The sequence below is a fragment of the Cololabis saira genome, chromosome 7, assembly GCF_033807715.1.
Source record: "Cololabis saira isolate AMF1-May2022 chromosome 7, fColSai1.1, whole genome shotgun sequence".
Taxonomy (NCBI): domain Eukaryota; kingdom Metazoa; phylum Chordata; class Actinopteri; order Beloniformes; family Belonidae; genus Cololabis; species Cololabis saira.
In genome coordinates, this window is record NC_084593.1 from 44,575,811 (window position 1) to 44,600,289 (window position 24,479).

Below are 24,479 nucleotides of genomic sequence, written 5' to 3' on the forward strand. Positions count from 1 at the left end.
CCTTTCCTTCTTTTCATTTTTCCTTCCTTCCTTCCTTCCTTTCTCCCTTCCTTCTTTTCATTCTTCCTTCTTTCTTTCTTTCCTTCTTTTCATTCTTCCTTCCTTCCTTCTTTCTTTCTTTCCTTCTTTTCATTCTTCCTTCCTTTCCTTCTTTTCATTCTTCCTTCCTTCCTTCCTTCCTTTCCTTCTTTTCATTCTTCCTTCCTTCCTTCTTTCTTTCTTTCCTTCTTTTCATTCTTCCTTCCTTCCTTCTTTCTTTCCTTCTTTTCATTCTTCCTTCCTTCCTTCTTTCTTTCTTTCCTTCTTTTCATTCTTCCTTCCTTCCTTCTTTCTTTCTTTCCTTCTTTTCATTTTTCCTTCCTTCCTTCCTTCCTTCCTTCCTTCCTTCCTTCCTTCCTTCCTTCCTTCCTTCCTTCCTTCCTTCCTTCCTTCCTTCCTTCCTTCCTTCCTTCCTTTCCTTCTTTTCATTTTTCCTTCCTTCCTTCCTTCCTTTCTCCCTTCCTTCTTTTCATTCTTCCTTCTTTCTTTCTTTCCTTCTTTTCATTCTTCCTTCCTTCCTTCTTTCTTTCTTTCCTTCTTTTCATTCTTCCTTCCTTCCTTTCCTTCTTTTCATTCTTCCTTCCTTCCTTTCCTTCTTTTCATTCTTCCTTCCTTCCTTCCTTCCTTTCCTTCTTTTCATTCTTCCTTCCTTCCTTCTTTCCTTCCTTCTTTTCACTCTTCCTTCCTTCCTTCTTTTTCCCTTCCTTCTTTCCTCCTGCTCTCTCCTTCCTTCCTTCCTTCCTTCCTTCCTTCCTTCCTTCCTTCCTTCCTTCCTTCCTTCCTTCCTTCCTTCCTTCCTTCCTTCCTTCCTTCCTTCCTTCCTTCCTTCCTTCCTTCCTTCCTTCCTTCCTTCCTTCCTTCCTTCCTTCCTTCCTTCCTTCCTTCCTTCCTTCCTTCCTTCCTTCCTTCCTTCCTTCCTTCCTTCCTTCCTTCCTTCCTTCCTTCCTTCCTTCCTTCCTTCCTTCCTTCCTTCCTTCCTTCCTTCCTTCCTTCCTTCCTTCCTTCCTTCCTTCCTTCCTTCCTTCCTTCCTTCCTTCCTTCCTTCCTTCCTTCCTTCCTTCCTTCCTTCCTTCCTTCCTTGACCTGAAGACAGCACAAGTGTTAACCTTGGTTAACTCAGGATACTACTGCAGCGGTTCTACAAACACCACCTCCACCTTCATGAGTAAACCTACACAGAATCAGCAACATCTTATATTCAGCTCTAGTCCTCCTCCACTCACGTTCAGTTAATGAGCCTATGGATAAATTCAGTGGTACAATTATTAGTATTATTAAAAATTACAAGTTCATTATGACATCTATAAAGAGAGACTGAGCATATAGAATACAGAACTGAAGGATGCAAAACAATCCTATTTTTCGGATATAATTTGCCAAAAACACCAATAATGTACTATGCTTATCGCAGGACATGTGCCACCTCTGTGTCTACTGAGAGAAACCAGGATGCAATTCTGTGCAGCCACCCTTAAGAACCTGGATGATCATACACCATCTGAACTCCACCTCGTGGTGCCTTTATATTCTGACAAAAGGTTGTTGTTTTTTTTTTTTTAAGTGTTGCACATATGACCTCAGATCTTCAGGACGTTGTAAATAAGTCTCTGGTTTCAGGTATTTTCCCTCTTTCAGGTATTTGCCACTTTAAAAAAAGAACAGTCTAGAAAAGTCACTTCTGAACAGCTACAGGCCCGTATCAAACCTTCATTTTTTTAGTAAAACCATAGAAAAAGCTGTTTTTCAACATCTGTAAAACCTCCTCACACTAAATTATGTTTTCCAGGCAGGTTTCCGGCTACATCACAGCACTGAGACAGCTCTAGTAAAAGGTCCTTAATGACATCCACTCCAATATGGATAGTGGTAACATTCCAGTCTTGGTCTTATTGGATCTCAGTGCTGCATTCAACACGGTCAACCAAAACATCTTGATGGACCGGTTGAAGAACTGGGTGGGACTTTCTGGCACAGCATCTGCCTGGTTAGAGTCTAAAAGACATGGATTATTTCGTGTCTTTAGGTAACTACAAATCAAAGCTAAAAATAACATGTGGAGTTCCTCAAGGTTCAGTTCCGGGACCTCTGTTGTTTAACATCAATGTGCTCCCACTCACTTAAATTATCAAAAAGAACAAAGTGTTGTAGGTTAGGTGATGGAGAACGTTGCGTTGGTGGTTTTGTAAGTTAGGTGATGGAGAACGTTGTGGTGGTTTTGTAAGTTAGGTGATGGAAAACGTTGCGTTGGTGAGGAGCAGTGATAGCTGGCATTAGGGGAGGGACATCAGGACGCCATAGATCACTGTTTAGTATTCTTGAGGTGTAGTTAGTCCCACACTAACTAAACAAATCACGGGTGAAACGAGGTTACCACCTGAAGATCCCCGAGTCGGACAGTTATTGCTGCTCAGAGCTGTATAAAGTCAAGTTGTGCCAAGGCCTTTTCTGAGTGCTGACCTTTCGTGGAGCACAGGTTTCTTGTGTTTATTTCAACCATTGTTCAGTTTACCACACAATACGGTATGCAAACATGAGAGGGTCTGAATACCTTTTAGAATAACAGTAGAGCATTTTCACTGTGTTTTCCAAACTTGGTGGAACGGACTTACTGCGTCTTTCTCAGGGTTACAGACTTTGACCCACAGAATGTGATCCAACAACCAGTCGATAGGTTTGTCTCTATGGAACATCAGGAAGAACTCTGTGACCAAGGGAAGGTCACGGGTTCGAAACATTTTACCTGAAAAAGGCCAAGGGGAAACGTGTAAAACTCAGAAGCCTCAATGGTGAAAGTAAAAGCTCAGCGTGTGAAGTCGCCACCGCTCACAAACAGACCTATGAATCCAAGCTGGGAGAACTCCGCGTACAGCCACTCCTTGGAAGCTTCGCGGTGGGCAAAGCTCTTCATGTCGCGATAGTAGCCATCCTTGGCAATAACATCATCTTCTAACTGGAAAAGAGAGGTATTTTCAAATACAAACATTTGTCTATCATGGTGATTTATTGATTCATTCCTCAAACCACAGAACTAATGCAAAGAAAATGCTCAGTGTATTTTACAGAAGAGTATTAGGGCCATGCAGGAGAAGAAATATTTGAGAGGGGAAGATTTTTTTTTTTATTGTGCACTTCGAGAAAATAGTCGAAATGTAGAGAAAAAAGTCGAAATGTCGAGATTAAAGTTGAAATACAATTTCAAGAAAAAAGTCGAAAAGTCGAGAATAAAGTTGAAATACAATTTGGTGAATAAAGTGTAAATGTCTCCTCTGGTCCATCAAATCCAGTTAGCTAAGTGACTGACACCTCTGCAGCAGCAGCTGTAACTAACTAACTAACTAACTAACTAACTAACTAACTAACTAACTAACTAACATCCTTGGAGTGGAACGTTAAGGTACGTTTCTGAAGTTATGCAACTGCATTTGTGTGATATGTGTTTCAAATCAATATCCTAAAAGCCAATTCGAGTTTATTCTCGAAATTGTACTTCAACATTAATCTCGACATTTCGACTTTTTTCTCAATATTTTGACTTTTTTCTCAAAGTGCATAATGCAAAAAAATCTTCCTCCTCTAAATGATTATTTTTATTTTTCTCCTGCCTGGCCCTAATACTCTTCCGTAGTATTTACGTATAATTTCCCTGAAAAGTTTTTTATTAGGGATCTGTTCTAGGAGCCATGTCGGGAGATGACTGGACATCGATTAACACCGTTCATTGAAAACGTTCATTCCTGCTCAAACACTTCATGTGTGTAGAAGCCAAAAAAAAACAAAAAACAACCTAAACAAGCCACTATTGTGGTCTGGGCTTTGCATCACATGAGAAAACAGAACCCAACCAACCTGGACATAATAGGTTCCTTTGTCCTGAGCGTAGAGCATGAGGAAGCTGAAGTCCAGGTTCTGCTTCGTACGCCATCTGGAAACAAACAGGGCCTATTGATTTGCATCGTGCTCACGTACAGGTATGTCTCATATGTGGTAATATATCTGGCTGAACTGCATCATTCCTCTTCAAAAAAAACATCCTCGTCTTTTGTTAGCGAGTGAGTTCACACGGCTGTAGTTAAATACTTTGCAACCCCCCTCTTTACCAGAACACGACTAGTCAGGAGCAGCTGCTGCTTTGGTAGAACATATTTAATCAGGTTTTAAACTGAGACAAAATCCAGATGAAACAACTGATAACATTTGTAGCATGGCAAAAACAAAAAAAAAAGCATGTGAATATTTATATGTACTTGACTCTGTCCTTGGAGTCTCCAAAGGTCTCCGTGAGGGTGCTGAAGTCGGGATAATAGTACTGCGACGGGGAGACCACCTCCAGCAGCCCCGACTCCACGTCCTTGGGAAAACTGCAAGGACAAACACATCACTGTTGCTGTACCAAAAAAAGAATCTCCAAAGAAAATTCTTCCTCAAACATGATAGCTGATCCGCTGCAGCTGATGTACGTACTGTACCAGCCATGTGAACAGTCACGGACGGGGGGGGCACTTGTTTTACAACTAGAAAAGTGCTAGAGCGTCACGGCTGCAAACTGAAAACTGCTGGTGCTGCTTCAAAGTTCAATTTTATTATGCATTTTTTTAAACCACGGATACGCAAATCATAAAAACTAAGCAGAGACAATTCAAACAACAAGATCGGTTACCAGGGGTGAGTGTCGTGGACCCCAACGCAAAACTATGGGGGGAAGATTTTTTTATTGTGCACTTCCTTGGAGTGGAACGTTAAGGGGACGTTTCTGAAGTTATGCAACTGCATATGTGTGATATGCGTTTCAAATCAATATCGTCATCAAATTTTGACTTTTTTCTCCATATTTCGACTTTTTTCTCAACATTTCGACTTTTTTCTCAACATTTTGACTTTTTTCTCGAAATTGTAATTCAACATTAATCTTGACATTTCGACTTTTATTCTCAACATTTCGACTTTTTTCTCAAAGTGCATAAGGAAATATACATATTCTAAAATATTATTTTTATTTTTCTCCTACCTGGCCCTAATACTTCTGTTAACCACAAAGTAAGAAGGAAGCCCACTGAAAGCCAGAATGTTATTAGATATATGTTATTAGATATAACAGAACGAACTTGAACTGATCTCTTATAAAACCTTACCAAAAATAAAACCTGAAGACAAAAGCCAATTGAAACAATTCAGACAAAGTAAAAGAAGAAGGACATCAAAGTAAGACATGATGCAGTGTTGGATCTGGCCCGTGGGAGGAGATCTCAGGTCACTCACTTCTTCTTGATGGTATCTGCAACTTTGCCCACATAGTCTAAATCCGTCTGAAATAACAGGGAGGAAAAAGGAGAGGATCGGTGACTTTAATAACAAAGGTTGGATTGTGAATGCGTTAGCAACAATGGGTTCAGCATACAGCCCTTATGGCAGGAGACGCCTCATTGTGCTCCGACCCTGAAGAACCGGTTTCAGCTCCAACTCGGTGAGAAAACGACCCCCCAATCATGAGACGTCAACAAAAGAAAGATCCCCTTTAGTATGATGCTAAATGAGCAGAGCCGGCCCAAGGTATAAGAGAACTAAGCAGCTGCTTAGGGCCCCGTGACCACTAGGGGGCCCCAAGAGATACAAAAAAATGTATTATTTTTTTATGTGTGAGTGATGATTCATACATTCATACATTACATTACATTATTAAGGTAGAAAAACACAATAATTAATATTATTACATAAAAAATATTATGTTAACAGACTAGAGTAGACTATTGCTGGCATATTGAGTTTAAATATTACAGTAAGTGTAAATCAACCCCAGGCTGCTCTTGTAGCTGAATTTGCTCCATTTCAGATTAAAAACCATAGATGGTAAAAACCTGCCAGGCTGACAGTAGGATGATGGAAACAACTCTGCTGCAACTGTGACCTTTGACCTTTTATCTGTTGCTTCTCTGTGTGGCCAGTAGGGGCAGTTCCTGACTTTGATCAATATTAATTCAAAGATTTTTCTACAAGTTTGTTAATCTGTTGTAGCTTCCATGGTCTTAATCACTGTGGATTACAATCTAACTACAACTAAAAGTTCTTACATCTAGTTTACAAGTGTATTTTTAATGACAGGGAAGAACATGAAATAAGTTTATAGTGGGTGTGTGAAAGATCAATAATCAGTATTATTGGCAGTAATAGAGGGCCCCAAAAACACATTTAGCTTAGGGCCCCATGCAGGCTTGGGCCGGCCCTGAATATTACCACAAAAACGTCCTTTATAGGTCAGAAAATTAAGAACTGTTTGCACTTCTCCATAAGTTTTCGAGTGTGAAAGAAAGAAAAGATTATTTATCTAAGACGAGATGTCCTTCTCTGTGGTAAGACCTGCTTTAACTCTCGCTACGTTCACATCTTTGCCAAAGACCTACTGGCTCTAACTCCCAGGTTGCTTTGACATCCGCTCATTTACATCCCAATAGCTGGGTTTTTCTCCCGTCTTCGTCTTGATGCGCATTGTTTTTCTGTAGCAGTCTCGGAGCTGCAGTCTCTTGCTTTTGGAGCCACGTTTTAAGACGCGTAGGACATTCAGCGTAGCAGCACATCGTGAAAAGTAAGTGAGACCTCGGCAACAAAGACGATGATGAGGAGATCCTGGCACTCTGAAGCGGTCGGGCTGAAGAGCAGCGAGCTGAGCGTGTTGACCAGGTAGCTCTGCTTCTCCCGCTTCACCGTAGGAACGCCCACAACTATGGACACTGGAGGACACACACATAGTATAGTATGAAGGTAAAGTGAGAGCCAGATGCCTCATGGGTGTCTGCTGCTCTCAAAATAATAATAGAGGGAATGCGCATGACGTCACAGATGTAACTTCACAGCGGGTTACGCCCACTGAGTGTCAGAAAGACTGAGTGTCAGAAAGACTGAGTGTCAGAAAGACTGAGTGTCAGCGTAAACTTTCAGTTTGAGCAACTGGAAAACATCTAAAATGGAAAGAGCTGTTGTGCGATCGACTGTACTCATAGATTTAGCAAGAAATCTGAGTTATCGTTTTGCAGACTGCCGAAAAATAAGCTTAAGAGAGAAAAATGGATTGCTGCAATTCACAGAAACAACTGGATTCCAGACACCGAAACGTGGATTTGTGGTTCCCATTTTGTATCAGGTAATGTTGGATTTTTGGGTAGCTAACGTTAAACGGTCAAATCATAAAGTTCGGTGTCCTCATCACTTTAATTTCTACAACAAATCCTGCCTTGAAGTAGGACCAAGCGTCAAGACTTTTGTCTGCCCTCAAGCTTTGCTCCGTGTATTTCCCCGGCGTAGAAATTAAGTACATATAAATATCAGGAAACTGGATTCGTGGCCAAATATTAATGTCCATGGACCACTGGTTCTTGGTAACTGTACCAAATATTAATGTCCATGGACCACTGGTTCTTGGTAACTGTACCAAATATTAATGTCCATGGACCACTGGTTCTTGGTAACTGTACCAAATATTAATGTCCATGGACCACTGGTTCTTGGGGTAACTGTACCAAATATTAATGTCCATGGACCACTGGTTCTTGGTAACTGTACCAAATATTAATGTCCATGGACCACTGGTTCTTGGGGTAACTGTACCAAATATTAATGTCCATGGACCACTGGTTCTTGGTAACTGTACCAAATATTAATGTCCATGGACCACTGGTTCTTGGGGTAACTGTACCAAATATTAATGTCCATGGACCACTGGTTCTTGGTAACTGTACCAAATATTAATGTCCATGGACCACTGGTTCTTGGGGTAACTGTACCAAATATTAATGTCCATGGACCACTGGTTCTTGGGGTAACTGTACGGGTCACTGTCAAGTCCAACTGTCTTTAATTTAAGCCCATAATCTTCTGTTATCCCGACTTCTCCACTAGTTGCAGCTGTTTTTGCCACTCAGCGCGAGTAAGGGGGCTGGTCCAGTGGGGAAGTGACGTCAATGCAGACCCTCTATAACCAGGAACTAAACTGAACGGAAGCATCAACATGTGATCTCAGGAAAAGAAAGCTTTTTGTACACAACCATTCCTACAGGCTCTGTGAAGCTGTGTACTTTCACTGATGTGTATGTGAGAGCGTCGTACCTCCGCGGCGCCCCTTTCCCAGCACCACGTTTGGTGCAAAGCTTTCTGGATGCTCCCTGAGGTGGGGCAGGTAGGTGTAAATGTTGGGCTGGAGGAGTGCCTGGTGTCCTCTTGGCTGCCTCTCTCCTTTAAAGACGGCACAGGAAACAGCACAACATTGAGCACCGGTTTTCAAGAAGAAAAATTATTTAACTTCTAATTAACAAATACATTCCAGTATGCTAGACATGCATCCATGTGGAGTAAAGTATGCTTGTTGGTCTGCAGCATTCAGGTGTGTTAACACAACATGAAGAGGGAACAACATCAGCAATGACCTCAGAGAAACAGCCGTCACTGCTAATCAGGCTGGAGACAGACTCAAGACCTTTTCAAAACTATCTGAAGTCCATTATTCAGATAGATGCTGCTTCCACCTGCCCGCGGCCCCCCCCTCTGGTCATGCTGCTGCTGCTTCCACCTGCCTGCACCGCCCCCCCCCCCCTCCTCTGGTCATCCCGCTGCTGCTTCCACCTGCCTGTGGCCCCCCCCTCTGGTCATGCCGCTGCTGCTTCCACCTGCCTTCACCGCCCCCCCTTCCTCTGGTCATCCCGCTGCTGCTTCCACCTGCCTGCACCGCCCCCCCTCCCCTCCCCTTCCTCTGGTCATCCCGCTGCTGCTTCCACCTGCCTGCGGTCCCCACCCCCTGGTCATCCCGCTGCTGCTTCCACCTGCCTGCGGTCCCCCACTCTACAGACCTCACGTAGCACTGGTGAAGTTCATGAATGTCCCATGAACAAATCAACAGGAATTGCCTGTTTGCAGATGTTCCCAGAAGACAGCCCCCCCTCTAAAAACTCAGCAGAGCCCCACCAAGGATGTTCCCTGAGGGAAGTATGCAAGACACCTTTCTGCAGCATTCGCCCTTGAATTCTAGTAAATATAGCCCTGCTGGTGAGAAGCTCAAAGAGTGACAAGTAACACAAAGTGTTGGTACTGAAGTGAATACCCTGGAGCAGTTGTGGGGTGTACAGCAAGTGTGCACACTAGGAATGGGCGATATTTTACCGTTCAGGAATTACCGTCAAAAAAAATTCCCCACGGTAAGAATTTGTCATCTCACGGTAAAAACGATAAATTCCCATTGATGACGTTTTTGTGTAAGGCTGATTTATGGTTCTGAACCATAAATCAGGCTTAGCAAACATGGCGGAAGGCGGATCTGATAGCGAGGAGCTCGTGGTTAAACGAGGCTCCAGCTCCGTTATCTGGAACTGGTTTGGATTTAAGAAGAGAGACGAGGAGCAAACATCATCTATTATGTGCAGACTCTGCAAAAAAAACAGTGAGTGCAAAGGATGGCTATATATTTTTGTTCTTCATCATGTTGTCTTTTGCACTATTTTGTTACCTAACAGAAGGAAATGGTTGTTACATTTTGATATAACGTTTGACTATTATGAAAAATAAATTGCAATAGTTGAACTTTGGGTAGTGACCGAAAGGACAAGATCGCGGATACAAGCGGCCGAGATGAGTTTCCTCCGCAGGGTGGCTGGACGCTCCCTTAGAGATAGGGTGAGGAGTTCGGTCACCCGGGAGGAGCTCGGAGTCGAGCCGCTACTCCTCCACATTGAGAGGAGTCAGCTGAGGTGGCTTGGGCATCTGTACCGGATGCCTCCTGGACGCCTCCCTAGGGAGGTGTTCCAGGCATGTCCCACCGGGAGGAGACCCCGGGGAAGACCCAGGACACGCTGGAGAGACTATGTCTCTCGGCTGGCCTGGGAACGCCTCGGACTCCCCCCGGAAGAGCTGGAGGAAGTGTCTGGGGTGAGGGAAGTCTGGGCATCCCTGCTGAGGCTGCTGCCCCCGCGACCCGGTAACGGATAAAGCGGGAGAAGATGAGTGAGTGAGCGAAATTGCAATAGTATCTAATTTGTGGCATGTTCCAACCACAGGTTAATTTGCACATTTTATTTATATTAGAAGAGGCCATCACTGATTGGATTTTATTTTCAGTGAACTTTGATTTATTTGTCCTGTTTCTTTATTTATCAGGTTGTATTTTTTTCTACTTTGTGATTTTATAAGCTAGGAAAACTTGAAGGACAATGGTACTTTAGCTGTTTCACTGTTATCCTACTGTTTAAGCCATGCAGTTTGAATAAATGTTGAATCTGTTCTTACATTTCAAACTTGTTTCATTTGAGTCATTCCAGTTTTGCAGTACAGGTGTAACTCATTTAATTGGTTTTTATTAACTCAATTTAATCGGTGTAGTTTAGTAGTATTTAGTATTCTTTTAGAGCAGTGATTTGGGGGCTCCAAAGACTGAATGTGGTGATAGATTTATAGTTACAAAGGTGGAGTTGAATCGGTATTTTTTTCATCGTCATTTTTATCGTTATCAGGATAAATGCCAGAAATTATCGTGATAATTTTTTTAGTCCATACCGCCCATCCCTAGTGACAAGTAACACAAAGTGTTGGTACTGAAGTGAATACCCTGGAGCAAGGGTGGCATGAAGTAAACAAGTGGAGGGAGCATGTTTCCAGTGTACAGTAGACGTGTGCTGCGATGTCCATGTTTTTCCACAGGCTGAGGAGACAAGGAGATCCCATTGACTTACAAATCCGAAATAGAAAGTGGAGTTGGATTGGCCACACCCTCAGAAAACTGGCGACAAACAACACCAGACAAGCGTTGAAGTGGAACCCCCAAGGAAAGAGGAAACCAGGTCGCCCCAGGAACAGCTGGAGAAGAAGCACCGCGGCAGAAATCCTAGAGAGCGGCTTCAACTGGGGAGATCTCCAAAGAAGAGCTAAAAGCCGAGTGAAATGGAGGACATTTGTCAACGGCCTGTGCACCCTAGAGGAGCAAAGGGCTTAAGTCAAGTAAGTAAGTCAAGTGAGGAGACTTTCTGGTCCCAGGTGTTTACTGTGCAGACGTGCGTTAATGTTGCATCACTAGTACAAGCAGCTTGGTTCTCCCAGAAAAGTATAATCGTACTTTAGCAGTCCAGTAAAAACCAAACAAACAACGTGTACTGAATGTCTAACGGGCAGACACGGTGTAGGTGTGAGTAGTGACCTTTGACAACATTGTAAACCGTCTTCCAGCTGCTCCTCAGATAAGGGAGTTGTTAAGCAAGAACCATCTCATAAAATCTATAACAGGAATGCTTCCTGTTCTATTTATGTAAAGATTAAGCAAGAGTTTAACCTAGAACAGTACTTACTATGTCAAAATCTAAAGTATAGTCAGGCCATTTGTAATTTTAGGACGAATAACAGCATAATACCAAAAGTCACTGGAAGGTATAAAGGTCTGGATAGAAGTCAGAGATTCTGTAACTCTGTAACGTCAACTGTATTGGAGATGAGTTTCATATTTAGTTTGAATGTAAAAATAATGAATCTCAGACAAAAATATTTACCAAAGTATTATACAAACCGACCATCTATGTTTAAATTGATTTTGTTACTTCAATCTAATAAGTTAAATGTTATTTATAAATTAGGTGCCTTTTTGAAGAATGTCCTTCCTCTGTTTAAATTATTTTTATTTTGCCAAATTGAGTATTTTAGTTGAACATGTACAGCCTGCCACTTGCTACAAATATGCAAATGTTTGTGTTCTGTGCTCCATACCATGTGATCATGGTCGTGAGTTAAAATAAATGATTGATTGATTGATAAAAAAGACCCTCAAAAATACACAAAAAGGTGAGCACGTTTAGGCAGCATCCAAATGTTTGACTGTTTTGTGTATCAGAGCGTATCCTCTCGGATACGGATAGACCTATTCTTATTCCACAACCAAGAAGAAGTGAAGAGCCAGTTCTGAAAGTAAAGCAAGTCAACATGTATTATTTATTATCCTTGATAACAGTCTCAGTCTCCCTTAGAGATAGGGTGAGGAGTTCGGTCACCCGGGAGGAGCTCGGAGTCGAGCCGCTGCTCCTCCACATTGAGAGGAGTCAGCTGAGGTGGCTTGGGCATCTGTACCGGATGCCTCCTGGACGCCTCCCTAGGGAGGTGTTCCAGGCATGTCCCTCCTCCCTAGGGAGGTGTTCCAGGCATGTCCCACCGGGAGGGAGCTGAGGTGTCCTGGGAAGACCCAGGACACGCTGGAGAGACTATGTCTCTCGACTGGCCTGGGAATGCCTCGGACTCCCCTCGGAGGAGCTGGAGGAAGTGTCTGGAGTGAAGGAAGTCTGGGCATCCCTGCTGAGGCTGCTGCCCCCGCGACCCGGGAACGGATAAAGTGGTGGAGGATGGATGGATGGATGGACAGTCTCAGCTGCAAGTTTCTAAAGTAGCTTTCTTGGCTGAACCTCAGAATTATTGGACTTCCAACGATGCCTGGGGGCCGGCTATGAGACGAATACGGTCTCTTTTACTTAGGAACCTTTAAAACTGGTTTTCCAATACTTCCTGTCACTGCTGCGACTTCTCAAGATATCCAACTTATCCCAAAGCCGTGTTGAAGAAAAAAAACTAGGGCTAGGACTCGATTAAAATTTTTTTATCAAATTAATAACAGGCTTTGTAATTAATTAATCGCAATTTGCATATCAATTTTAGACCTGAGAACAATGAGATTTCCTTTTTTTGTTTGTTTCAAATGGATTCTTGTATATGAGTGAATGATTAATTAGTAAAAACATATGTTCAATTTATGAATCAGTTTATTTTTATCAAGCTGGTGCTTCACCAAGAACAAATCAGTGCAATTTGCTATAAAGTGCAGTAAATTAAATATATGCAGTATGCACATTGAATGAGACAGGTAGCCTAAAGTCAAGGACCTTCTGTAAACACTTAAATATAACAAAATACTTTCAACTGTTTCAAGTACATTCCAGAACATGGAAACACATTAGAAAACAGAGCACGCTTCCATCCATCCGTTTTTTAAAACTAAATTTCCATCCACGGGACCAACGAGACCCTTTTCGTCTGCGACTTCAATCATGTGTGGTAACAACTTAGTTTGTGTTATGAAGACGGCCGCACTTCACTGTAACTAATGCACGTTGGTTGCAGAACCCATATATATATATATGTATATATATATATATGGCAGAACCTTGAGAGAGAGAGTTGTAAAACGCTTTGATCTCGCCGCAGAGCTTACAATGGGAGTTCACGTAAGTGTCATAACTCTCTCGGTGCGTCCGAAATGCCATACTAAAAAGTATATACTAAAAAGTATACTTAAGTTCGGCACACTTTTGAGTAAATGTCAGTAAATATAATTAGGGTGGAAGTATGTGATTTCAGACGCAGCCTCTCTCTCTCAAGGGTCTGGTTGGTCGGTGCGCCGTCCGTGTGAAAGTCGTCCAGTGAGAAACGTTCCGAGGGGAAAAAACTAATGCGATTAAAATGCGCTATTTTTTTTAGCCCGCTATTTTTTCTGTAATTAATTAATCAAAATGAACGCGTTAAAGTCCTAGCCTTAAAAAAAACACATGCAACTTTTCAGGCATACTTGTACTTTTGGAGGGTGCTGTGGGCCCGTCTAGGTACACAGAGGCCGGATGTTGTTACTCACCCATGGAGACGGGGGTTGTGCCGGTGGCGTTGCTGACGGGAAAGGTGGCGTTGGCATCTTTGGACGTGTTCATCAGCTGGTCCAGGATGCTGCTGAGGTCCTTGCTCACCTGGCCCCCCAACTCCTCTGCCACCAGCAGTCGCTTGTACAGGGTCTGCAGGTCTGGCCCCGCTGGACCTGGAGACATTAAGGACAGTTTAAAGGCTGGATTATGGTTCTGCAACAGATCCACGCTGAGCCTACGCCGCAGGTTGCGCCGCGTCGCGCCGCAGGTTGCTCCGCGTTGCGCACCCCACGCCGCAGGCCACGCCGTGCCTGACACGCACCTCCCACAAATTGTAACTACACGTCAAGAGGTCGCAGACCAACGCCGACCGAGAGGGCTGTGATTGGTTCGCTTGGTAGCAACGCATATACAGTTTCTGGTTCGTGAAGCAGTCGTGAACTTTCAGCGCTCTTTTCTTCGTGTGTGTGTGATTTTTTTTTGTTTTGGTTTTTTGCACAATAGTTGTCGTTATCTCTTTGATTCACTGTGACCGGAAAAGTCGGATAAACCATTCAGGAAAAGATCGCACCCCCCTAGCGGTCGCGGAGGGTACTGCACCACGGAGAAATGGAGTGTTGCAGAAGTCTGAAGGGTTCACAACGGCGTCACGGTGACGGCGTGTGCTCTGCGTTGGTGTAGCGCAGAACCATAATCCAGCCTTAACTGTCTCAATGGGTTCTTACAGAGTATCTGGGGATGAATGGATTTATCCATGAAACATGCCAGTGCCCACAGCACTGCAGCCTCAACCACCCGCATTGCTAATCTAAGCTTGATTGATGACGACACAGAGACTCGCAACCAGACCAGGAACGGAAGAAACAAGACTGTGAAGACCATTAACATGAGAAAGAGGCAGAAGACTCTTTGGCGAGATGTACCTGCAGGGCAAATTTAAATCTGCCTACCATACATCTAGATTTATAGGCTACTGCCAAAATGGACCACGATATAAATAAAAATGCAAAAATATTTATATAAATCTCCAAACTTGGATCTCCAAAATGGATCATTTTGGGAGCAATCATGCTCACGGTGAAGTTGGGAGGGAACCTGGTCACATGACATGTGTGCAAAGAAAAGCAAACTTCTGAATAGTTTGTTCCCCCACACGAAGGTGTGACCTGCTTTTATTACTACGTATATACCAGTGCTCCCAGTCCTGGTCCTCGGTCCCACCCCTCCATCTCCCAACAAGCCTGGCTCAAATGAAGAGATCAGCTCATCAGAATAGCCACCCATTCATCTTTTATAGTTTTATAGTTTGGATCCCAGTCATCCCCCGTCTAGGGCTCATGTATTTACTGCCACCCTACATCAGTGACCTAATCACACTGAGGAGTGTTGATTGTTATGGACTACGCTCTAATGATCATTTATTGCTTTCTGTTCCATGTGTGCGCACAGAGCAAGGAAAAAGAACATTCACATACTCTGACCCTTATACATGGAACAAACTTCAAAAGGATCTAAAAATAACAGAACTTATTCCACTGAGTGATTTTAAGTCCAGAATGAGTGCACTTGAGACAGCATCTCTGATTTGTAACTGTTTTATTTCCATTTTTTGTTTCATTTGATTTTATTTGATTTTAATATTTCACATCTGTAAATTTTAATATCTGAAATCTTGTGCTGCTTCTTGGCCAGGACACCCTTGCAAAAGAGATTTTTAATCTCAATGTGTTTCTTTTCCTTGTTAAATAAAATAAAAAAAATGTACTTCTGAACCTGTATCACAGAATACTGTCCGATTACGTTCAAAAGTTTCTGTACACAGAAACACGCAACTAGAAATTCAAAAATACCGTCAACGCTGCCAGATTGGTGTTACCAACCACAGGAGAACTAACACCTCACCTAAAAACACCAGCTTGTAGCCACAAAAAACACAGCATGATGGGAATGTGTGAAGATAACGAGGCTTGGGATGAACAGCTGTGTCTGGTCTGTGACGTAGCGGTACTGTCAGGGTCTGGGGTCTAAACTGGGGTCGGGGATCGGGGGTCTGAGCTGATGTTTTTGTGTAAAGCTGATTTATGGAAGGAAGGAAGGAAGGAAGGAAGGAAGGAAGGAAGGAAGGAAGGAAGGAAGGAAGGAAGGAAGGAAGGAAGGAAGGAAGGAAGGAAAGAAAGAAAGAAAGAAAGAAAGAAAGAAAAATTCCCGTTGATGACACTTTTGTATTGGTATTTTTTTTATCGTTATCGGGATAAATGCCAGAAATTATCGTGATCAATTTTTTAGTCCATACCTCCCATCCCTAGTCTGGGGTCTGATCGGGACCCCCCACCAGCTGTGCAGCAACTCCAGGGAGAGCCGTGCGCGCGCCAGGCGCGCCCCCGCCGGTCCTGCTGTCATTAATGACAGTGAGAGCAGAGTGACGAGCACGCGCAGCAGAAACCCGTAGAGAAACACCCAAGGCACAAACAAACTCACACATGAGTCTCAAACAAACTCTCACTGAACTCTCATTTAAATCAGTTACTGTCATTTCCTTACAATAAACCTGTCACGAGACGGTCGCGTGCGCAGGGCGGCTGGAACCTACTGTCAACTTTCACCATGAAATCAAGCAGTTTGCCTCTTAAAGTAGTTAAATCAACTATTTACTTACGCTCATCCCTTGAAATGATCCAATAAACCGACACGAAAGACAGAAAAAGCAGCAAACATGCAGCTCTCAGGGGGTGAAACTTCATCTCATTTCTCCGTGTTCTCGGGTCTGGTCTGGATGACTGACAGGTGGACACCGCAGGTAAATTGCGCCGTCGAATCCCACGCTCCTGATTGGCTGGCCCCGGCGCTGACTCCGCCCACCGCAATAACAGCGAGATAAGCCTGATTTATGGTTCCGCGTTAAATCGACGTACGGTGTGCGTCGCCGCGTACCGTACGCCGTAGGCTCCGCGTTGGTGTAACGCGGAACCATAAATCAGCCTTACAGTGAAGCGACGCATTTTCCCATTCGAACAACGACTCTGTGTGAAAACTACAGATTCTGAACCATTTGTCAGACTATTTTTTTTATTTTTTGTTTTTATTCTTTATTTCATTCATTAAAAGAAAAAGAAAAAACAGTTCAATATAATTACAACAAATCTCTTTCCTTGAATGAAAGGGAACAGAAAGAAGACACAGCTTATTTTATCTGTCCCTTTTTCCTAAGAAATCAAATTTCAATTAATGTAATAATTAAAAAATAAATAAAACAAATGACAAATTATGCAAATAAAAAACACTTTCCAATAAACGTAATTAAATAAACAAAAAAAAACAAAAACAAAACTACAACAAAGTTATAAAATAAAGCAAAATAACTGTCGTCAAACACAGATAGTCGTATTCTGTTTTGATTCAAAAAAAAAATATGACAATGGTGCTAAAAAGAGAGAGAGACAAAAAGAAAACCCACCTAACAATTATCATGATATTTCTTCATCAAACTGGCTTTTATTATTCTTTTAAATGTAATGTTTGATTTGCATTCTTTGGCTTCTGTATCCAGATTGTTCCATAAACTGATACCTTTTACAGAAACACAACGTTCCATTAATTTAGTTTTTTAAAGACCTGTGTTCCTGTTAAGTTATACTTATTTTCTCTTTTTTCAAATTGTTTCTGTATATTGATTGTCAAAACTTTCTTATGAGCTTTCCACATAATTTGCTGAATTCTGTGGTTCCACTAATTCAAGAAATGTCAACAGTTTTAACTGAATGAAAAATTGATAAAAAATAACAACAAATAAACAAAAAAAACAAAAACAAAACTACAACAAAGTTATAAAATAACGCAAAATAACTGTCGTCAAACAGTCGTCAAAAATATGACAATGGTGCAAAAAAGAGAGCGAGACAAAAGAAAACCCAAACTTATCAGCGACGCGGCACCCCAGGTTTTTTTTAATTTAACATTTGCAAAAAGTACAATGATTACAAATCTTCACATTATGGAATTTCAAGTTGAATTACAACATATAAAGAGCATAAATCAAATAAAAAACAAAACAAAAAGCATAACGCATTATAACCAGCCAAGGGGATTAAATTATAACGGAAAGCCAAAACATTTACATACGTTTATGGTTTTGATTGCTTTTAAATTTGTAGAAAACTTAATAGAGTCCGGATACTGATTGAATTCACAATTAAGTAAAAAAAGAGGGTTTTTTGTGTAAGAATTTGGATTTGTGGATGTGGAATTTTGCAAGGATAATCAACAAATTAATAATAAATGTATCTTTTGGCTTTGGTTCCAATCGTTACATGGTCAAAAACACCAAACAACACATCCTTCCAAAATAATTTGAAATCAGTTTCAATGCTTTCAGACACAAAATTACACATAAAACTCCAAAAAGTTTGAACAATGGGGCACAGCCAGAATAAGTGAGTCATTATTTCCGAATTTGCAGAACAAAAAGTACATTTTGAATCGATATTTCTTTTGAATCTTTTTACAATGTGATCATTTGTAGGATAGAATTTATGAATTAACTTAAATGAAATTTCTTTAACTAACTGGAAGAAGCCAGACCTTCTTCCAGTTAATATTTTCTACATATTTATTCCAATATGGGATCACGTATGGAACCACAGAAATATCCATTTTAAATAAAGTTCTAATTGTTTTATTATTCTTATTATGGTTGCAGGATAGGCACATTTTGCCAACTATATCAATCAAAGGTAACAAGGCTAATTGTGGGGTTTCCATTCTAATTTGAGACTTAAATAACATGCACACTCCAGATGGGATCACTCCAAAAACTTTTGCATAGTCTCTGGGTGATATAGGGATATTATATTCTTCTAAGAACTCATTGTAAGAATAGAGACGACCAACCCGGTCAAACAATTGAGCCACAAATATTATGTTATTTTTAAACCAATGTTCAATAAAAAGGGACTTGTGTTTAAAGAGTAGATCCTTGTTGTTGCATATAATATATTTATGGGGAGAGAAGTTGTTTGCCCCAGGTGTGTTATTTCCCACACCGCCAGGCTTCCGGCTCTGGTCCAACAGCGACATCTGCCGGTGGAACCGAGAACTGCCGCCAGCGCGCTCGAACCTGTTATTAAAACACCTGAGAAGAAGAACCTCGTTCGCGTTTGAGCGGCTTTCATGGTATTTCTTCGATTGGGAACAATTGAACCTCATGGTTAAATATGTTGCCGACACGACAAAAACAGCAAGGAGAAGGCCTGAGGAAACTGTCCTTGCATATGTACGTCGGGACGTGTTTTGTGAGTAAATCAACCGAATAACGATATAACCTGTCTGTCTGTTCTCGAGAAACGTGAAATAAAAAAAAACATCACATCACATTAATTGACATTAATCTTTAAATACCATGCTGTCGGGCTGCCTTGTCGTCAGGGGATGTAGCTCAGTGGTAGAGCGCATGCTTTGCATGTATGAGGCCCCGGGTTCAATCCCCGGCATCTCCACACCTTTTGCTCCGTAGCTCAGTTTATGTACTGAATGTGTTTTATGTATAGTATTCATTTGCAAGTTTTAAAAAAAATACTGAAGGAATATTTAACATGCTCTCCCCATTTCCTCCACGGTCGTCAATAAAATTAATTACAGCGTACTCTTAAATTAAATACTTGGCTGCTGTACTGCCCTTCTTTTTTAACAACGTATGCGTTTTATTATTTTTTTATTTATTTTTTTATTTATTTTTTTATTTTTTTATTTGTATTTTATTTCATTTTATTTGTTATTTAAGCATACTCTTAAATTAAATACTTATGATTTATGAAATAAAATAAAAAAATAAAAAATTATGAAAATAAGGTATGGATAAGCCCTGAATGCAGGCATTGTGACGTAGAATTGTCAAATTGGTTTAATTCACTGTATGAATTGTTACAGATTACTTTTGTAATACTGTATTTGACCCGGTCCTTATACCCTTTGACCGTATAGAATCGTAATTCTTGCCATTGTAAGAATGAGATGTACCTGCTGTACTCTACTGTCCTTACTTTTTAACAACTTGTGCTTTTTATTATTTTACCTCTTTTCTTATCATTTTATTTCATTTTATTTGTTATTTAATATTTATTTATATTTATTTTATTTAATTGTGTCTTGCAGCTTTTAATGTTGATGTAAAGCCCTTTGAATGACCTTGTGTTGAATTGTGCTATACAAATAAACTTGCCTTGCCTTGCCTTACAGTTTTCTCAAATTATGCTAAATAATATAATTACTATCATTTATAAACATTTTATGTGACATAAAACTCACACAGTGACATAATTCTTGTAAAACATATTTTAAAAATGTGCCTCCCCGTGACCGTCATCTCAGAAATCAGAAATCAGAATCAGAAAGGGGGTTTATTGCCAAGTTTGTTAACACACACAAGGAATTTGTTGTGGTGATTGGTGCAATACAGTAAAAATAAAAATAAAAATATAAAAGCAAACAAATATATAGAGATAAACTAAGAGATAGAATAAAGTAAAATGTATAACAGAAATAAACAGAAATGTACAATATGAGGATTAAAAAGTGCCGGATATGAATCTCCCCAGCAACCATGTTCTGCAAATCATAGCCTGAACAAAATCTGCTAGTCATGATTTGTTATCATATAGGCCTGCTAATGCACATAGATATAAAACTAAAACAAAAAATATGGATATTAGGAAGTTTTTAAAACGTGAAAGTGAAAAAAGCAACTACTGCAACAACGACCTAAACGCAGAACACGTAGGGCCTCATCCTCCAACTGGGAACGCATTTGCACGAGCTACCGTGAGGCGGGGGAAAGAAAAGAGACCGGTAAACTGGCCGTGCAATGATGGACGGCACTCGGTTTCTGACCAATCAGAGGCTGCGCCTGCAGACGGGCTCTTGCAGAGATACAGGAGGGAAGATTTCAACATGTCGTTCAAAAGACGTCACGAATCAGGAGCGAACAAGAGAAGAAAAAGAAGGCAAAACACGAGGAAACTCACGCTTCACTTCAAAGTGGGTATGTTGTTGAAATAAAACTTTGTAGCACAAACACCTGAGCTGCCACTCCTTAGATAGGAATCTCTGTCTGGACTGGAGGATTGTGTTTTTCTAGACTAGAGGCCTTGATGAACATTTATTAAATGTCATTTTATTCACCTCTGTTGAAACAGAGTGGTAAAATGTACAGTTGGTCGTATATAAGTTACACATTGTAGCCAATATATAACATATTGGCTATAGTTTTATATAAATGTATGTTGTTAAGAAGTGTTCGACCTCATTTATGACTTTGCATCCAGAACATAGAGACGTGTTCAGCTGTAAAAGTCACTCATGCATGTTTAGTTCTGATTTCTAAACCTGCTGGACCTGCTGTCAGTCTTTTGTGAGGGATGGAGGTGGTGGACGGAACTTTCTGTTGATGAGCAGTTGATGGCTTATTGATAGTAGCACAATTTAGGTTTTGAGGTGTTATTATAGATGAGAAATTGACCTGGAAAGCTCATATAGCTCATGTAAAATTAAAAAGTGTGCAAAAATATTTTTGTTTTGAATAAGGCTAAGTTTGTGTTAAATCATACAGTTATTTAACTTATTGTGTTGCAGTCTGGGGCAACACATATCCAACTAATATGAATCCTGTATTTTTATTACAGAAAAGAGCACTTAGAGTTATTTACATTACGCATTACAGGGAACACACCAACAGATTATTTTTTGAATCAAGTTTACTGAAACTTGATGATTTGGTTAAGTTACAGACACTCACAATCATGTAACAGCTAAATGTAAAGCATTACCAGAAAACTTACAATACATGTTTACTTTCAGTTCAAATAATGAAGATAGTCGAAGAAAGTTTTATTTTAAACATCTATTTGCCAGAACAACTTTAAAGCAGATGATGTTTCTGTTGTTGGAATTAAGTTATGGAATTCATTACATTATGATTTAAAGGGCTGTATAAACATATTTCAGTTTAAAAATAAATTTAAAGAGAAAAAAATTGCAATGTATGGATTAAATAGTTAACATTTATAATATATGTGTATGGAGACAAACAATCTATCTTTGATTTTTTTGTTTTTCTTTCTTTGTGATATTAACTAAGTAATTGTGCAGACCATCTGTTGTTATTGTTCAGGTATAATAAGATTTTTCTTCTTCCTGCTCCTTTCTGGTTATGGAATATGCTTTTGATTGTGTTGTCATTTTACTTTTTTTTTTTTGCATATTTCCATGATCGGAATAAATAAAAATGAAATGAAATGGCTATTTGTGGCTCAGATTTATACAGTCAAACTACTGTTTCTATACTTACAGTACATTAGTTATTGATAAAGGTTGTCAAGTTAAGTGCCATGTTGTTATACGGTTATTCTGTACCTATTTATATATACCTATACCTACCTCACACTAACCGAAGGAATACAGATGATCTCGGAGAGAAACAAGCTTCTCCCAAGCAGTCTGCTTTTTCTGAATTCCCCTCAAAACCTTTTGGAAGGGTAAAGAGATCCTTTTCCTGCTCCTATTATAAGAATCACCACTGGCTCGAGTATTCAGTTGCAAAGGATGCAGTTTTCTGCTTTGCATGCCACCATTTCCAAGCTGAGAGCACAGAGGAAACATTCAGAAAGGGCATGAGTGACTGGAAAAAATGGAGTAACAAACTATTAAAACATGCACAATCACTGGCCCATCTGAACTGCAGTTCATCCGGGGGGGGGGGGGGGGGGGGGGCGTTGCAGCTCAACTCTCTCTGGGCCATAAAGACACAGTTGAAAAGAATAAAACATATCTGAGCAAAGTCATTGATGTTTTGAAGCTGCTGTCCAGATTTGGTTTGCAATTTCGTGGGCACCGTGAGGGAGAAGGGTCGGAATCTCCAGGCAATTTTCTTGAAATCTGCAGTTTTTTTGTCCAAATATGACTGATTTTAAAACCATGCAGTCGAATTACTTCAATGCCACTGGCCCCAATTTCCAGAACAAAATAATTGACATTTGTTCAAAGATGCTACATGCCGAAATAGTGGGAAAAATACAATTATTATTGTAGATTAAGCTCGGTGCTCCAAAACTGAGCAGCTGTCACTGTGTACAGGACTGTCTCAGAAAATTAGAATATTGTAATTTATATTTTCTGGAATGCAATTACAAATTCAAAAATGTCATACATTCTGGATTCATTACAAATCTGAAATATTGCAAGCCTTTTATTATTTTAATATTGCTGATCATGGCTTACAGCTTAAGAAAACTCAAATATCCTATCTCAAAAAATTTGAATATTCTGGGAATCTTAATCTTAAACTGTAAACCATAATCAGCAATATTAAAATAATAAAAGGCTTGCAATATTTCAGTTGATTTGTAATGAATCCAGAATGTATGACATTTTTGTTTTTTTAATTGCATTACAGAAAATAAAGAACTTTATCACAATATTCTAATTTTCTGAGACAGTCCACAAGATATGCGGAGCAACTTGAAATTGAGGAGCGTTTTTTTTGTGTTTTATGGATTGTGTTACGTTCAGAAGGGTTTAGTATGGTCCACTGAAGCTAGAGAGGAGAGTGCACACAGGAATAGTCTTACGATGTTTAATCGTCACGAAAACTATCACAAAAAACAAAAACTCAAAGCACACCAACCCGTTGATAAAAAAACCAGATCCAGAGGGCGGTGGCAGAAGGCAGGCTGGCCACAGGAACGAGGAAATAACCAAGGAGCTCAGGCATGAGGCACAGCACACACCCGGAAGGAACTATCTGGCAGAGTAGTGGAGGTTGGACCGGTCTCTTCTGGGGAGTTTGGTAAGATGAGAAACAGGTGAGAAACAGGTTTGCCTCGATGAAGCCTGGGAAGGAAAAAGGCCAGCCAAGCCTCCTGCCACACACCCTGCCAAACCAAACGCCCTCTGGCGTTCTACCAGGCTTCTCTGGGTAACGCCTGTAAAAGTCAGTTAACAAAGTTGGGTCCATAGTAAAGGACTGTGACAGATTGCTCTGCATCATGCAAAGCTGGGATTTTCGCGGCCATTTACAAAGGACTTGACTTTTGTGAACTTAAGAATGTTCCAATTGTGGCACAAAGCTGTCATGTCAGGCCACGTGTCTGGTGTACAGCAGCACAAGAAAAAGAGACTCACCCATATATACTGTACACTGGCACATAATAATAATGACTTGGTTTTATATAGCTTCCTTCAAGGCACTCAGAGCTTTACAGAGATCATTATTCATTCATACACATCCTCACTGGTGGTGGTAGCTACAGCTGCCCTGGGGCAGACTGACGGAAGCGTGGCTGCCATATCGCGACAAACCCCCTCCGACCACCACCAAACATTCATACACATCCAAACACATTCACACGGGGCAAGGTGGACACTACGACAGCAACTGGGACGGAGCGGGATTCGAACTGCCGACCTTCCACCTTCGACCTTCCATTGGACAACCCGCTCTACCACCTGAGCTACTGCCACCACGTAAACTGAATCGCAGTGTGACATCCTTCCTGATCACTATTGACGATTGTTTGCAGAACCCTGGAACCATCTGTGGGGAAGCGTGACCAGAGTAGATGGATGGAAGGAGGCAGACTCAGAAGCAATGCTAAAATGTTCAAAAGAGTGATTTATTTTTTCAAAAAATGCCATGTCGTAGTGGTTGCAAAAAATATATGCAAAACAAAATAGAAACAACAAAAAAAAGAAAAAAACTAATAAAGAATTAACTCAGCTTAACTGAACAAAACTCAACTGATGAGAACTTTAAGTAAA

The 24,479-nt window shown here is 40.8% G+C and overlaps 1 protein-coding gene and 1 non-coding gene across 2 annotated transcripts in view; one reads left to right on the top strand and one right to left on the bottom strand.

Moving 5' to 3' along the window:
* LOC133447301 (alpha-1,3-mannosyl-glycoprotein 4-beta-N-acetylglucosaminyltransferase B-like) overlaps positions 1-16,458 on the bottom strand; it is a 45,746-nt gene extending 29,288 nt beyond the window's left edge. The window contains exons 1-9 of the mRNA XM_061725941.1: positions 16,330-16,458; positions 13,670-13,846; positions 8,134-8,259; positions 6,628-6,761; positions 5,296-5,342; positions 4,284-4,397; positions 3,886-3,961; positions 2,875-2,989; positions 2,649-2,779 (exon numbers count right to left, since the gene is read on the bottom strand). Of these exons, the coding sequence (XP_061581925.1) occupies positions 2,649-2,779; positions 2,875-2,989; positions 3,886-3,961; positions 4,284-4,397; positions 5,296-5,342; positions 6,628-6,761; positions 8,134-8,259; positions 13,670-13,846; positions 16,330-16,414 (1,005 nt within the window). The 5' untranslated portion in view covers positions 16,415-16,458. The remainder of the gene's footprint in view (positions 1-2,648; positions 2,780-2,874; positions 2,990-3,885; positions 3,962-4,283; positions 4,398-5,295; positions 5,343-6,627; positions 6,762-8,133; positions 8,260-13,669; positions 13,847-16,329) is intronic.
* A 2,635-nt stretch (positions 16,459-19,093) lies between these two features.
* On the top strand, positions 19,094-19,165 carry trnaa-ugc (transfer RNA alanine (anticodon UGC)). Its single transcript has one exon. It is a non-coding gene; the product is annotated as a tRNA-Ala (tRNA).
* The last annotated feature ends 5,314 nt before the right edge of the window (positions 19,166-24,479 follow it).